A 16,929-nucleotide genomic window follows, 5' to 3' on the forward strand; every position below is an offset into this window, starting at 1 on the left:
TTATTTTTGAAACCTTATTTATTGTAAAGTGTTGATTTTATTTTTGAACCCTTATTTATTTTGAGGTGTTGATTTTATTTTTGAACCATTTTTAATTGTAAAGTGTTGATTTTATTTTTGAAACCTTATTTATTGTAAAGTGTTGATTTTATTTTTGAACCCTTATTTATTTTGAGGTGTTGATTTTATTTTTGAAACCTTATTTATTGTAAAGTGTTGATTTTATTTTTGAACCCTTATTTATTTTGAAGTGTTGATTGTGTGAAAGACCTTACACATGAATTGCCCCATATGGGGTTTGAACCGATGACCTCAGGATTACCAGCACGGTGCTCTAACCTGCTGAGCTAACTCACCTACCTTACAAATTGCTGAGTTTCCATGGATTTAAGAAGAACTTACATGATCTTACCACTGAAGATTTGATAAAAGTGCTTATATTCTAATGTTTTTCAAAACAACATACATAATATTTTATTTTCCAGAGATTTTGTATTTTTAAGTGTTAATTTTATTTTTGAACCATTTTTTATATGTAAGTGTTGATTTTATTTTTTAGCCATTTAGCCAAGTCTCTGTAAAACCATTTGTCTCTGCTAATGACATCTTCAATACAATTTTTTGATCCCAGGCTTAGTTTATGGATTGTAATGTGAAATTAGGCACAAGTATAAGTTTGACAGTTTGTTCACCAAGTTACTGTGCTCTCTGAGAGGATCTGTAAGTATTTGACATTGTTCCATGCCCATCGTTGACGTTAGTCTCTCACAAAATTTGGATCATCTACCAGGAACACTGCAGAGAGCATGAGTTTCTGTAGTGTAGTGGTTATCACATTTGCTTCATACTCAAAAGGTTGCTGGTTTGAAACCAGACAGAAACAGATTTAGTTTGTTCTATTCATCACAGGTGTTTACTAAAGGTCATCAATGATTCTGTGGTGTCATGGTTTGTACTCTGAATCCAGGCATCTGAGTGCAAACCTCAGTTGAAATTTTCGTGCGTTGCATCTAACATCATCAACTTTGGAACCTCAAACTGAAACAAAGCAGAGAAGTTCAGTTCCTGTAGTGTAGTGGTTATCATGTTTGCTTTATAGGCAATAGGTCTCTGGTTCAAAACCAGACAGAAGTGGTTTTTGTAGGTTATGCATCTCTTTGGGTGCAGTGAGACAAGAGCCTTCCTCTTTCATGATGGTTCATTTGCCAATCGACTTCAATGTAGGCTTCTTTGAAATCGAAGCTTTACTTCAATTACCAATTGGCAGTTCTATGGCGTAATGCACATGTGTCAAACTCAAGGCCCGCGGGCCACATGTAGCCCATTTTATAGGCCATGGAAACTCAAATGCAATATTTAAAACTTCAATACATAAAATCAGTTATTTAACAATATGAGGTGGTGTTTAATTTATTTTTAACATTGTATTTTTATACATTTATGCTAGGGGTGCCCAAGTATAGTTTTCCAGAGCTGCCATCTGCAGCTTTAGATGCGTTCCTTCTCTAACACACCTGGACCATTGACTCATTATAAGCCTCTTCTGAACTGAATGAGGGAAGTCAACCTTTTGTCTGGGGTGTTTTAGCAGGGATGCACTCCTGATTTGTACCATCAATGTAGCCCGTTGAGGGGGGCCAATATGCTGAAGTGGCCCTCGGTGAAATTGAGTTTGACACCCCTGCCCTAAATGAACACAGTTGTTCTACTCTCACCCTCTACCTGTATTCTGTCCCCGGTCTGTTTGTAACAAATTAATCAGATTAAAAAATTGTGTACAAATGAAGAATAATTATCAATATGTTGTGACCGTGTTGTGTGTGTTTTCTTTTCTTGTTTTGAGATTTATGACTGTAGGTTTTGCTGTTTTTTCTTTGCAATTAAACACCATGCAAATTAAATTAAACTGATGCAGTCTCAATTAGAAATTCTAGATGAAATAACACTGTAAAATATCTTATGAAAAGGATTTCAAACATTTGGCAAAGCAATTATTTTTGTAATATCTTCTTCGACCTACCTCTTTGACTTAACTTGAATTCAATTAGGTTGTTTGCCTTCTAATATTTTTACTATATTGAACAGTTCAACTTTTAAAATCTGTAAAAACCATATATTTGCTGACATACTTTTGGAGCAACTTAAGATTATTGTGGTACACAAATATGTCTTTTGCATTCCTTGTTCATGTGTGATTTTATAATTCTATCATGTTCGAAATAAAATAAATAAAAAAAATAAAATAAAATAAACATCGTTCCTGTGTCAAACTTTAACAGGCTAGCTCTGTACAAGGAATGTTTTAGCAGAAGTAAAACAAAGCCTTTTTGGTTAACAATTAATTGACTGTTTTGTAGACTGTGTGATTTATTTTCCTCGATAGTAATTCAAAGAAGGCAAACCACAACATACTTCAGTATACAAAACATAAAAATACAAGTACAGAATATTTCCAATGGGTTTGCTTTAAAATGTTGATTTTTTTCCCCCTAAAGCAGACATACAAATACTATACAACAATCCCTCTCCTGCAGGGGGAGCCTAGTGTCACAAACATTGGATTAGGCCCTGTCCAATGATGATGCGCACGAGATTATTCCAGCAGCCTCTAAAAAAAGCCTTCCCCTTCACTCTGCACTCAGACGGTGGTAGCCCTGGATCCCTGGCTGAGCGGAGTTCAGGTGCCTCTTGCACATAGTGATGACGGTTTACCAAATACTTCTCCTGTTCTCTGGTAAGCTGTTTCATTTGAAGTTTCACATCTTGTGCAAAAGACAGCTGGAAGTGTGATTTAAGGACTACAGATGAAGCTACATTAGATCTTGTGAGGTTTTTTGTAAAGTGAGTGTTGGCAATGAAAGTAATTTTGTGGAAGAGAGGAAGAGCTGGTGAGTTTTGGTATCTTTCTAGATTTTACACCATCCCGGTCTAACCTCCTGTTTATGAGACATAAGAGTGAAGTTTGTCCTGCGTGTCCTAGATACTAATGAGAAGAGTCTCTGTGGATATTACAGTAGCAACAGAATGATGCACGCAGTGATTAAAATGTTTATTAACAGGCAAAGAATAAACAAAAAAGAAATTGAATGATTTTACATCTAAAGTCAGCAAAAGAGTTTTATGTGAAGCAATTTTGATTCTACGTGTGAATCAGAAATGTTGAGATTTTACTCGTCAGATACGCATAAAAAGGCTATTTCTCTCAGACTGGACTACATGGCTTGATTCACAGGGATAGAGAAGTTTGTTCCTCCTTTTCAGTTGTTTATTCCTTTTTGCAGTGGCTGTGGCTCCTGCGGCTGCACACAGTTCCCACCGGACAAAAAGAGGGTTACTTGAACTTGCAGGAGCCATCAAATGCAGCACTGGGAGATCTGCTTTGGCTTACATGATGTATGGATGCTACTGTGGGCTGGGGGGTGAAGGGTGGCCCCGTGACAGAGCAGACTGGTGAGGCAACTCCTTATCTCTAATCTTTTTCACATAATAGTACGCTTCTGCACCTGACGACGGCATTTACCAAAATTCAAACAATCAGACAGGTCTGCGCATGCATGACAGGCTACGAAGCTTATAATCCAGCACGCATCACTGTGTTTTCACTCTTCAGCGCAGGCATGGTATGTACACATTATTTCCTCTCCTTGGCGGAGCTCGACTCTTCGATTTCCAAAATAGGTGTGACCAGTTTCCGAATCCGTCTTTCTCCTCTAAACCACAAGTACTGCCAGATGATAGGAACAAATGAATGATGACCTTTTTCACAACACAAGCCTGGGGACTTTAACACAGACCTAAAAATAGGTCTAAAACTCCACACCCAAATCCTAATTACTGTCTCTTTGTTTTCTATCTTCACCACTAGACATCTCGCCCATTAAAAACCGTCTGACTGCCAAGTAAATGCAGTGAAAAAACAAAGTGGTGATCCTGGCCTGCTTTTAAAATAGCTGTGGTGTCGCTTTGCCACCCATCTGTACTGCTGCTCAGTCCACTCCAGACGGAGCTCAGCCTTGAAAGTAATGCATTCAATATGTTGCGCCTGTAGGTGTTGCCACAAGCATGACTGCTGTTACGGAGACGCAGAACGTCTTGGCTGCTACACCAAAACAGCCAATTATCATTGGACTTGTGAGGACAGGGAAGCTGAGTGCGGTATGTATATATGTTCAAACACACCTTCAGAGGATTGAAGGAAACATAAACATTTCCAGTATGTGGTTTTATGAAAGGGTAACAGAAGAACTGTTCAGGCAGCACATAGCTAATATTAAGTATTCAGAATTTTTGACTTGTCTCATCGAAATCCCGTGCCATGTGAAAGTATCAATAAGCGTTGATTTTTTTTTTTTATGTGACAAACCAAACAAAGCACTGCATTATTGGGAAAAGAAAAGAAAATTATTTGTCGTTTCCAACTTTATTTCCTTTTTTATAAATAAAACTCTGAAATTGTGACCCAAATTTGTTTGTAAATCGTTTTAATGACATAAATCTCTTATCTTTTTCATTTCAGAGGATTTAGAGGACAAATGTGAGAAGTTTTTATGCAAGTGTGACAGAGAGGCAGCCAAGTGTTTGAGAAAAGCACCTTTCATCCAGAAATATGCACTATGGCCGGATTTTCTATGTGGCCACGATCACCCAACATGCAACATTTACTGACCCAGTGTAAGCATCTTTATGTTGAGTGCCTATTTGTGAAATATTATAATAAATACATCCAAAAAAGACTAAATTTTTATATTTTCAGAATCATAATTTTTATGAGACATGGAGGCACTTGTTAAGTATGTGGATGAGTTTAACTAAAGCAGAAAATTCTATACATGTGAAATGCAGAGGTGGGCAGAGTACCCAAAACTTGTACAAGAGTTTACTCAACATTACTTCAAAATAATTTTACTCAAGTAAAAGTAAAAATTAGTCGTCCAAGAAACTACTCAAGTAGGAGTAAAAGAGTACTTGGTAAAAAGTCTACTCAAGTACTGAGTAACTGATTAAATTATCAATCATTTAACATTTAAAAATCACAATCAAAATGTAAAGCTAATTGGAAATGTTGGTATTTTAAGGACGAAAAAGACAATAATTCATGCAAGTATGAAAAAAATAACAAAATTAGGCAAAAGAAAATTTTTCCAAATCAGTTTCTTTCAATAGAAAACGTATGAAACTTTAATGAAAACTGCAGGTGTGTGTCTGGTGAATATCTGGTTAAAACATATTTGTTTTTCATCCAGTGGTTAGATAACCCAGCAATCTACTCAAGTAAGAGTAACGATACTTCATAATAAAATTACTCAAGTAAAAATAAAAAGCACTCAAAAGTTACTCAAGTAAATGTAACTGAGTAAATGTAACTAGTTGCTACCAAACACTGGTGAAATAAGCCTTTCCCTTCCTCAAAAGACTAAACTTTAGCAGTTGGCTTTAAGGTCAAGTGTTACAGTTCAGGTCACCGCTTCCCACAAAGCTACTTTTATATGTTCAAGAGCTGGCTCTGCAACCTAGACGTCCACTCCTGACATGTTCCCTCTGTCAGAGTTTTGGACTTGATATCTTTCAATGGAGCCTAAAAAAGCAGGATGAAATTTTCTAAGCTAACAGTCTGAGCTCCTTTAAGTCTGCAGAGAGATAATCATCAGCAGTTATGTGTTACTGCCTAAAGGAGTGTTCGCTGTTTAGTGCTCAGCTCCTTTTAAGGGTTTAACAAAATCACAACATAGTCACAGTTTGTTGAGCAATAGCTTTCCAGTGACTTAGCGAATAGCTGTCAGGTGACCTAATTTCCTGTCAGGGCTATAACATATGCAGGTGAAAGTTGGGTTTTCACAGTTTACTTTGTTCGTTTAAGAAACACAAAAACCTCCTCCCATGCAGTCCTTCCCCACAGTGGGGACTGGAGACCTTCCAACATCCCAAAAAAAAGTATCAGCTAATTTGTTGTGCATGAAATCTACATCTTTAACACTAGATGGTGCCAAATCCACAAACAAACTGCAGGTTAAAACACCGGAGAAAGAATTTGACTTAATGTCTGAAATAGTTTTTATAGTCGTTTAGTTTTGAAAGAGAAGACTGTTCTCACTCTTGAGTCAGAACCTTTTACTCCTCTGTATGTTCTTTCCATGAACATGGAATGTAATCTAAATCCGCCCAGATGTTACTCAGAGCCCTGTTCTTATAAAGTGAAGAAAACACAGCTTCTTTGTTCAAACAGTGCTCTGTGCGTAAGCTTCAACCGAAATGAGAGATGCAGTTAATGTAATGTATCCAGCTGAGAGCTGAAAGTTGAATGTCTGGGTCAAAGCCTACAAACACGTGTTCAGTTGTTTTGAACCTTCGCTGTACAAGAAAGTCAAGGGTTGTAAAGTGGAAAAATAAAGTTATTTGATGTTCCTTTTGTTTTCTTGTCTTTGGTTAATTACAAATATTAAATTCCCCTATTATAACATCAATCATTTTCCTAGTTTGTGTCTCATCATGTGATGTGTTCCATTTTAACTACTCTTTCTATTTGCTTTTTCAGTGGTAGGTATAAGACTTATTAACTGGCATCTCAGAGACAGCAGATGTTTGAGTTTGAAAATCAGCAGGGATTTCTAAACCAAAAATAAGAACATTTTAAATATACAATTAAGATTAAGTATATGGAGAGCCATTTAATTTTGGCTGAAATGGCTCTCCATACATGTTTACATTCAGGCCGAACTACCAGCAGCAGTTTCTCAAATGCCAATAAAATGTCTGGAAAAAGAAAATATACTGACTACTACCATTACTGCACAATACTACCTATATGTACATCTTGACTGTAGATAGTGGATGTGAGGAAGGAATGCATTCAGAAGACATCTGATCAATAGCTGGAGAAAAATCAAAGTGTGTAGCATTTTAATAAACAGACAGTCGATGCATGTGGTTTATGCAGAAATTTATCTGTGATGTGTTTAGGATATAAATAAGTCTTCTGCAAAATGCTGCAACCCTTGTCAAAGTAGCTGTTGTGATCACAACAAAATAGTTGCCTTAATAAATTGGATATGATAGAACTGCATCAGATATGAATCAGTGAGGCTGCAGCATGGTGCGTTACCCAGGAAACTGCACTAGTATCTTGAGTCTGATATGAGAGGATTTTTATGATACTAAATCTGGCATGTAATGTTGCTTCTACATTGTATCAGTAATACTACTAATACTGAGTATTCCTGAAGTTTGAACAATTGCCAAATGTACCAAACAAATACTATGGACACATGGATTTAACCAGATTGATAAAAGGCACGGACGGGGTTCGAACCCGCGATCTTCGGTTTACGAGACCGACGCCTTACCACTTGGCCACCGCGCCTGCGCCGTACGGACACGCTTTTGCCGCTTTGGAAGAAAAAGTCCTCCTGTTATTGTCAAGTTGCGTAAACTTAGGTTTCATACTCTATAGAGATAAAACTGCGAAAGGCAGACTGTTTGACGGTAACACTCCAAAAGCATTAGCCTACTGCAGTGATATTAATGTGTATGGTGGGAACGAGCTACAGACAAAAGGCGTTAATATAAATATAATGTTGTGATTTGGCCACAAGAGGCTGCTGTCGTCATCCGTCAAAGATTTTGGTTGGAGCTCATTGGTGGTGTTTGCGGAAGCTTGTAACAAATAAGTTGAGTATTTATATCTTCTTTTGAAAGTGAGGCAGAAAGAAAGTTTTATTTCTACTGTGGGAATTTTTGACGTAGCGTATTTAGAGTTTAAAATATGTCCAACTATATATTTTTTGAAGGAACCATGAAGTAGGGTTTATCTATGTCAATTTTCATTTTAACTCTCTTCAGTGAAAGGGAAAAAAACGTATTGCACAATAGTGAAGCTACTCAAATATGACTGTTCACATTAACTGCAGGTAGAGTGCATTAATCAGATAAATTTCTGGCAATATGCCCATTCATATATCTGTATGTATATTTAAAAAACAGGCGAATCATCTTGGTTTTTTTTGTTTGTTTTTTTGGAAGCTTTTTGATTCTCTTGTTTTTTTTTGCAAAATAACAGAGATGGATGTTTTATTGTGCAGTTTGTGTGCGTATGCGTGGGTGGGTATGTGGTATCAGATATCCCAGAAGCAATATGGAAAAAAATAAAAAAAAAATAAAAAAATCAATGAGACCTGTTTTGTCTATGGAGAATTGGAGTTTTTATCTTAACCTGTTTGTAGAAAATTGTTATGGTATCACCAAAATCAAAAACAGCTGTAGGTCATTTCAATTGATTCTACAGTGATTTAAAACATCTTAATAATTTTGAGATTATGTTAACGTTTAAGTTACACGTTGTTCTACTACCCAAATTGTTATGTCTTGTTGTAAAACACAACCATGCCAAGGCCAGATTATGAAAAGCTACAGCTTTTCATACCCTTATACTTGACAAAAACTGGTTTTAAATTGCTGGAGGCCTTTGCAGTGTCCTTTATATTGTGACTCTTGTTCGTGACAATGGAGTTCTGTAACCTAAGGAATCTTGTCAGAAATCCCATGCATTTGGGGCATTATTCTTCATGCAAGAAACATTGAGCAACTCACTCCCTCGGAGAATAAGAAGTATTTCTGTAGCAGTGTGTTTAATTATTTATCATTTTGTTGTTGTTAAACCCTCCTTCCCGAGTTTGCTGCATGGGAATTTGTACTCCAGGATCTGTAAGAATATTTGTTTTGGTTTTAGTACATTGATTTTTTTGTTTTTTTTACACAGAAACGCCTGTATTTTTCTAGCATTTTTTTTTTGTAGATTAGTTTGTATTTCTTACTTGATAGAAACACTCAGATTTTGATTACAAAAGGCAAACATCGCTATTTTAACGATAAGCTTTATCAAAGACGAAAGTTTTAAGCCTGGTTTTAAAAGCAGATTGTGTGTTTTATCAAAGACTAAACTGGGAGCTCGTAAAGTGTGACCCAAACAATACAATTTGTCTACTTATACTTAAGAGTTTGAAAAGGTGTAACTGTTGTGTTTGTGAAAGACTGAAGATAATTCCAAAATTACAAAACTCTGCTTCTCTCTGGCTTCAACTTCACAGTCATGCACTAATTTGTGCACACAAAAATAACCAATAACATATATTTAGGATTTTGGTTTTTATGTGACTAGATGTCAAAAAATATCATGTCCTCTGAATACAGGAGAGATAATAGAAACACGGTTTCCACTACATTACCCTGAAAATTGTATTGGATTAGGCTAATTTAACAGTTGTGTCCCTCAGCATAATAAAAGAGTAATAATACACATTTTATGACTGAGTGGGTATATTGATTTGTTTGCTCAGAATTCTGGTGTGAGAGTTTGCAAAACATCAAGAGAGTGTTTTTTTTTTTCATCAAAGTAATGATTCCAGAATTTATTATTTTTTATATATATATTTGTTAAAATTTGAGAGCTAGAAATAAAATATGCATAAATGTAGCACAGTTCTATCAGGCATGGCCATCTCCTGGCACCACAGGTCCGTGGTGGTGCAGCTTGCAGAGAAAACTTGTCATTGTAAGGAGCAGCTTTCTGCCTATGACCCCGGTCACAACTCGATGTGTAAGTGTGAAATCAAACTGAAAGGTGAGCAGCTGATGAAGCTGCAATACAAAGAGAATATCATTTCTCCCCCTCTTTCCAAATTTTTTTCTTGATGCCCATCTCGCTCCTGCTTTTTGGGTTAATCCATTTAAGGGGGCTAATTTCACAACTTCGCTGAGTAGATAAATAAAGCTTTTAAAATCTGGAATTTTACGATGTATTCAGTTTCTGTGTTCTTCAGATTTAACCTAATTTGTGTCATCTCTGCCTAACTGACAACTCTCTCTTTTTTGCCTTGAAATTCGTTGTTGTCCTCATGCTTGTTGATTCAGTTGCCATAGCTACGACTTCATTGTGCTGGCAAGCATCTGGTCCTCGTTTTCTCCAAAAGGGTCCTACAGCTTGAGCTGTAATCTAAAGTAAAGATGCCCGTCCCTCAGCAATGGTCTTGGGCAGCTTTACGAACAAGAGAAAGATTACAGTGACAAACATGGACCCATTCAATGTGGACCATAGAAACAAGACTGGGAAAACAACACAACGTAAGAGCAAGGTCAAGGCAACTGGCTCCTGTTATTGATGACTTAATGGATTTTGTTGATGGAAATAATTACCATAATCATTTTAGTTTGCATGAGGAACTAAACAGAACTAAGAGAATATGTAAATGCTTCAACTGGGCTGACTTATGTTTGAATTTATTTATTTTTTCTTAAAAAGAGCACGATTTCAGTTTTGTTTAAGCAGACATTTTTCTATACAGCAGACTTGAACATTTAAAAAGTAGTTCAAATGACTGCGATTTATGAGGGACAAAGTTTTCTATTAAAAAGAGTTTAAAATCCAATCTGTCACATCTTAGGAAAATATACAATCTGGGAAAACAGGGAAAATCCTTTGTGTCTCTTTAAACCCAGACTTGTTGAAGTCAAGGGCCAAAAAGCAGATTTTTATTCATTTTTTTCAATTTTTTGGGGGGTACCCAAGAAATACTGTGAAAAATAAATGTGGTCGCTTAATCTGCTGCTTGGAAAAGGACAACAGCCAGTCCAGCATGTTCAAGCCGCCCCCCTGCTGGGCGGCCCATGAGCCCGTCGATATGCTGGTTTGATGTTGGATGGAAAATTAGAACCCCCCACAACAAACGGAGGGCTGGAACAGAGAGACTGGAACAGAGACAGAGAGGATAGAAAGGGAACAACCATCGACAGATGGACTCTGTTGTGATTAAAGATGGCGTCAGTCTTCACTGCAGACTACGAAGGACTGTATCCGATCAGTAAAGAAGTGGTGGGAGTTGTCTGTGGTTCAGCTCATCAGAACCACGAAGAACACAGTGTGGTACATCAGCAGGTATGATGACTGCTTTTGCAGGGATGAAAACCGTAACGTTCCATTGTTTAGTGCATCGGTCTATTGTGTCTGGTAACGCTTTTTTATGTCAGTGCTCTGCTGTTAGATTGCATTCTTTCTCTTGTAACAAATTGCTTCATTTGATTTGACCAGTGAATATGTATCTTGCAAACAGACAACTAATAATTATATGTGAAGATTTGAATTTATCATATAAACCTGGCAGATTTCAAGCAATTCATCATTTGTTGTACGTCTTAGCATAAACCACCATATAGCACCCATAAGAAATGTAGGCCTTTTAATTAAGCATTTTCCCTTTTTGTGAATGCAGGTACACCAGAACAAGCATGATATTCAGCATGAGCAAACTCAAAGTCTTCAAATTGCTAAATCCTCTGTGTCTAACACACTCCGAGACTTGTTAGGCATGATCTATTCAGCCCGGACAAAGGACAGCGACGGGACTCCAGAATACATTTTCTGAAAGTCTATTGATATTAATATTTGGGTCATTTTCAGAATCTCCAACTACCCTGAAGTGGTCCAAAAAGCGTGACATAGTTTTATAAAACCTTAATCTCTCAATCATTTTGGTAACTGGTTCAGCTACTTTTAGTGTTTGCAGTTGTACCTTTTGCCATTTTCAGTTAAAAGTGCTTTGCAGAAGACATAATTTCTCTTAATGATCTTGAAGAAAGCTGGTTCAAAGAAATGAGAGCTCTGCTGTGAAAGCTTAGAAAAAGAGCGTTTCTTAAACAGTTTTAATGGGCTTTTGTTCATCAATGAGTCTTCAGCTGAGATAAGCTCAATTCACCCAAAGCCTACAAGGAAATCTAAATCCACAGTGACAGGTGGAACAAAAGAGCCATGAATGGACTGAACTGGGAGACATGAAGTTGTCTTCTGGTAGTCCTTGACTATAGTTAGATATTTGAGAGCGTGGGAACACTTTACATTTTGGAAGGAAACTTTTTTTTTTTACTACCCAGGGAGACAAATTGTTTGTTAGTCAGCAAACGAGTGATTTGTACAAATGATGGACGAAGCATTCAAAAGAATTAACAGGAGTTTTTAGGAGTTTTTAAAAATACCAATGCTCAAAATGCTTAAGTTAATAAACAGAAGACTTAAATTACATAACGTTTTTGAATTTAAGAATCAATAGGCCTTTCTCTTGCAGTCAAATGTCTGAAAGAGAAACAGAGACTTTCACTAATTATGTTCGATGCCATGACCTTTCTATGGGCCACATTCTTTAAGGCCTCATTTCCAGTCAATAGAGATTACTTTTTAATGTAGTCTACAATCTGAATTGTTCCTAACTACAGTGTTCTATTGTGTGAGTTAGGAAGGACTGTTTTGTTCCCACAAGTTGTCGATAGATCCCAACCTACATCCATTTCATAGTAATAAGCAAACCAGTTCATAGCCATGTTTTCGGTAGTTAGGTGTATTTGAAGAATTATTGGGGTACATTTTTATAAAATGATCTAATATCATGATTTATTTAAGCTGTAAATTAGTTTCAGGAAATTTCCACTGATTGTAGTTCTGGGTAGTCAACTCTTGTAAATAGGAAGATTATAACAGCAGACCAAACCAAAATCCACCTTTTTAATTGAATGTGGCTGTTAGATTAATTGTGGGCACAGTCTCCTGAGTAATAGTGGAAGTTACAGTAAAGGGTTTGTTCTGATGATAAGGTATCAAATTGTATATTTGAAACAATTGGTTTTCAGTTTAACTAAATTTCCTGATTTTGTAAGTTTTAGTAATCACTTGGGCTCTCTCACCTGTCCTTGAAAAGCTCTATTTGTGTGCCTAGGACCGACTGAAGACTAATTTGTGGCTTTAGCTAATGGGTTGAACACACCCAAAGTAAAATGGGATTGTTCTGTGATTAGTAGTTGACTTTTCACCTGTACTAGCAGAATCAAGGCAAAAATATCTGAAGTACCTAAATTTGAAGCAACTGGGGAAAACCTTGCCTATAAAAATGCAACTGCATATGACGTCATGGTTTTAATACGCCTGATGATTGCATTCACAATGTAACAGAAATTTGCCTCATGAAAATAGTCAGAATCACTCTCTCAGCAGATTTAGAAACATGTAAAACACCATATCAGTATCAAGCTAGATTATATCCCCTGGTGCTTCATGGTTGCAGATTATTCTTGTCCTGCAACACATGAACAGCCCCAGATCTGTGTTTATTCTGAATATGGCACTAGAATCCCACCTTGAAGATGTGTAGTGTTTAAATAAAGGTGCAACAAAGATTGCATCACACAATTTAAAGTATAATGTTTATGTTTTCACACGTTTTTGCCCATATTTACTCTCTGAGACATCATTTGTTTAAATGCAAAAAATAATGGTTTGTCAGTTACACACATAATTAAGCGTATCATCACGGGTTTTAGAATTGAGTTGGTTAAAAACTACTCTAATTGGTTTTCAAATCAGCTGCAAGACATCCCCAGGGCAGGTACAAATTCATGCATGATTGGCACAAAATGTAGTAAATGACTGCTACTTTTGTGCTGAAAATGACCAAAACTGCATGAAGAAGGAGCAGAACAACTAGAACCTGCTTGGAAACTCCTTGAGATTTTATTTTCGTTTGTGTGTCTGTTTTCTTCTATTCATTTAGTTTTTGCTTGTTTATTTTCATAATCCAAAATTATTCTTTGCAGTTCATCAGAGCATAGAAACTATGTTTTCAATGTTGTCCTAAAATTATTTAAAATACTGTTGCTCAATGTTGTGATGTACTGTAAAGTAAAGTTTTGACTTTATTGCATCTTTGCTGCTTTATGCAATTATGTGTCTAATTGAATTAATAATAACAAAACAGATAACAAGTGCTGTGTAATTTATGTAATGGTAAAGGTTTGAACTCAATCTTCCATGAATAACTAAGTGCAGGAATGTTAAATTAATATATCTCTCTTGAAATTCAATGTCGCTTTTGACATGTGATGCATTTTTTCCTAAGTAATCTTTGTCTGCAACAGGATATTCTAACTCTGAAGTTATAGAAAAGTCCAGTCTTTAATTTGAGGATATCTGATCAGTGATCCATTTTCAATAATTAATAACTTTTTAACAAGCTCTACAGAGTTAGTGCTTGTGACCAAGGAGGTTATACAGATGTTTGTTTTTTTTTGTACTTGACCTCTTGACCTTTGTGATGCTTTCACTTTGTCTGTGTGTCGGCTCCCCATTAACATTTGCATGTATTTCTTTTGCAACTTTTGCTTTTGTAAGATGTGCAATTTTATCCCAATCAATTTCCACACTTCCCAATAGATGACTTTTTAATCCTCATTTCCGACAGCTGCAAGCACTTTCATTCTTCTGTACATCCTTCCATCTCAGCGGGGGCCATTTGGCATCGTTTGCATGTTCCCAGTCATTTGCTGCATGGAGGAAGTTAGTGATTTGTGGTTTCAGGAATTCAATTTACAAACAAGCAAAAAAAAAGAAAAAGAAAAAAAAAGAGATGGAATAATCTGTGAATTCGGTGCTAATTACACTTAGGGGAGCTCTTCACCATACCATAGGTCTTGGTTTTCTGGTGTTTGAAATGTTTAGAAATAATTATGAGAAGTGTGCATTATTGAGTAAAGTTACACAAGTCATGGATATGTGTACTTACAGGTGTGCTCCAATCAAATGTTATATGTTTAGTAGCTTTCATTAGATGTCATAATTATCATTGAAAATGTAACCAAATGTAATAAACTATGAACATTTTCCCTTGCATGAGAAACCCCCCCCCCAAAAAACAAACAAACAAACAAACAAAAAACCGGCAACCATAAAATAACTTGGGAATTATAGAAGTGTGAAGTTCCACAGATATCCTCAGAAAATGACTTTCTTTTTTTGCAATTACTTACATCTACTCTAAATGCAGTGACGAATTGAATCCGCGTAAGAAACTCTGTTAGTGAAGCTTTACATCAGCAGGGGGCAGCAACCTACTTTATCACCTTTATTGTGTAAAACATTAAGAGGTAATAATGTGGAAACATTTAACATTGGCTTGTGTAAACTGAGTTTAGCTTTTGTTTTTTTTTATCTTTCAGGAAGAATTGGACTGCACAGATAGACTCACACAGCAATATTCTGCTCCAGTCAGTTCGTTCCATTTGTGGGAAATTAGACTGGCTTTCTTATTATTGCAGGATAATGCACTAAATAAGCTTACAATGGAACCGACAATGATAGGATTCAGACCTGGAGGATGCATGAGGATGACAATCAAACTCAAGGTAAAACATCACCGAACTACATTCAAACCAGAATTTTCTCTATTGTCATTGTGGGAACATTTAATCAAACTGCAAACACACAAAGAACCACACTGAGTCATACAGGTAAAACATTTATCTTTTGTTTCTTTTGAGATAAAGTTCTTTGAAGTTGACTCGGTGCTGCACAGATTGACTCTTGAGATTATTTGCCTTATCTCCTTTCTTAAATGATGCAGTTTAGTACAAGTCAAGATGGCTGTTGTGTTGCAATAGGTGAAAAGGTGGCGTGTGTGTGTGTGTATGTGTGTGTGTGTTTAGCCTGGAGGAAGCTGTAACAATAGGATACTTTTCATGACTCCTATTGCTCGTATAAATATTTAAAATCCTGTGCACAGCTCGCACTGTAACATGTTTCCAGGTGTGAGCAGGCATTGCAGTTGATGTGATGAGATGGAGTGTGAAATGTGGACTCCTGTTCACGCTGCTCTTTTTAAGTCGTTCCACTGAATAATGTGATCTGAGACGTTTTCATGTTTTTGTGATGTTTCATCAGCCTTTCATGTTGGATTCAGTAAAACGATTTGACTGCTTGGTGCCTGCCTGATATCAAAGAACAGAAACGGCCCTCTAATCCTGCATTTGCTCTTCTGGTCTTTGTATTATAAAGTCATCGCTGTAATGACAGGATCAAGTGCATCTAAGAGGCCCGGCAATATTTTTGAAACGTACTGTTGAACTGAACTGTCGCTTAATCCGTCGTTCAAATTGTGCCTTCCTCTAAAGCCGGTTCTCATGTAAACCAGTTATTGTAGTGTTATGTGAGTCTTTCTCTTTCAAGTGTGCAAATATCTATTTCAAACGGCATAATGTGGATTCAAATTTGTCACTACTTAGTGTTGTTTTTAAGACTATAACACAACATGTATAGGAAATGTTTAAATGTGAGATGGAAAAAAGAAACAGCTCTGCTTTGCCGCAATGTTTATAATACATTAATAACAGTGTAGGGTGTCTGCATTTGAGATGGTCATTTAGAAAACCTTTTTTTTTTTTTCTGCGACCTTCTCTATTATTGATCCAACACACATTGCAAATTGAAATGAAAGCAAATTATCTATGAGATAAGTCTTTTTTTAATCTCTAGATTCACGTTTCCTTGTTGAAAAAAGTTTGACAAAGGGAGCTTGATTGCAGCACATAACAGGAAAGGAGATTGCCACCACAGGAAGCTGATTGAAGGGATCAAGGCACCTTTGAAAGACGCAATCGGTGAAGTTATCTGATGCAGGTCGTGGCTTGAATGAACACACTGAATGCTTCTAAAACAAACTGCTGTCCAACTTGTTTGGCAAAAAAACAAAAAACAAAAAAAACAAAAAAACAAAATATGTTTTCATGTTAGTGCTTCATTTGCAGGGGTAAAAAGGCAAGAATTCACATTACATCTCATTAATGTAACGTTTCAACACGTTACACAAAGATTTTAGGTTAAACAGACTGAACACTGACACTTCTTATTATTTTCACACAAAGACATATCAAGAACATATTCAATTTTTTATTAATTTGTAGCACAAGTTTTAACAGCAAACATCTCTTGACAAGGCAGATGGCTGTGATAGAATCAAAATAGATCCAAATTTAACTCAGACATATCCACATTATTCCAATAAAACATAATCACAAAGTCAACGTGATCCAAGTCAGGTTCAGATCAAACGAGGTTATTCAGCTAAT

At 36.4% G+C, this 16,929-nt stretch overlaps 1 protein-coding gene and 1 non-coding gene across 2 annotated transcripts; one reads left to right on the plus strand and one right to left on the minus strand.

Annotated features, from left to right (window-relative positions):
- Window positions 1–2,629: 2,629 nt before the first annotated feature.
- Window positions 2,630–6,402, plus strand: pla2g10 (phospholipase A2 group X). The gene is made up of 4 exons (XM_015012878.2): window positions 2,630–2,734; window positions 3,282–3,450; window positions 4,049–4,155; window positions 4,517–6,402. The coding sequence occupies exons 1-4, from the start codon at window positions 2,701–2,703 to the stop codon at window positions 4,663–4,665; spliced, it is 459 nt and encodes a 152-aa protein (XP_014868364.2). The 5' UTR covers window positions 2,630–2,700; the 3' UTR covers window positions 4,666–6,402.
- An 883-nt stretch (window positions 6,403–7,285) lies between these two features.
- On the minus strand, window positions 7,286–7,357 carry trnat-cgu (transfer RNA threonine (anticodon CGU)). The gene has a single exon. It is a non-coding gene; the product is annotated as a tRNA-Thr (tRNA).
- Between the last annotated feature and the right edge of the window lie 9,572 nt (window positions 7,358–16,929).

This window comes from Poecilia mexicana, unplaced genomic scaffold (genome assembly GCF_051168715.1).
Source record: "Poecilia mexicana isolate PSO_F unplaced genomic scaffold, ASM5116871v1 scaffold_8, whole genome shotgun sequence".
In the NCBI taxonomy this organism is placed as follows: domain Eukaryota; kingdom Metazoa; phylum Chordata; class Actinopteri; order Cyprinodontiformes; family Poeciliidae; genus Poecilia; species Poecilia mexicana.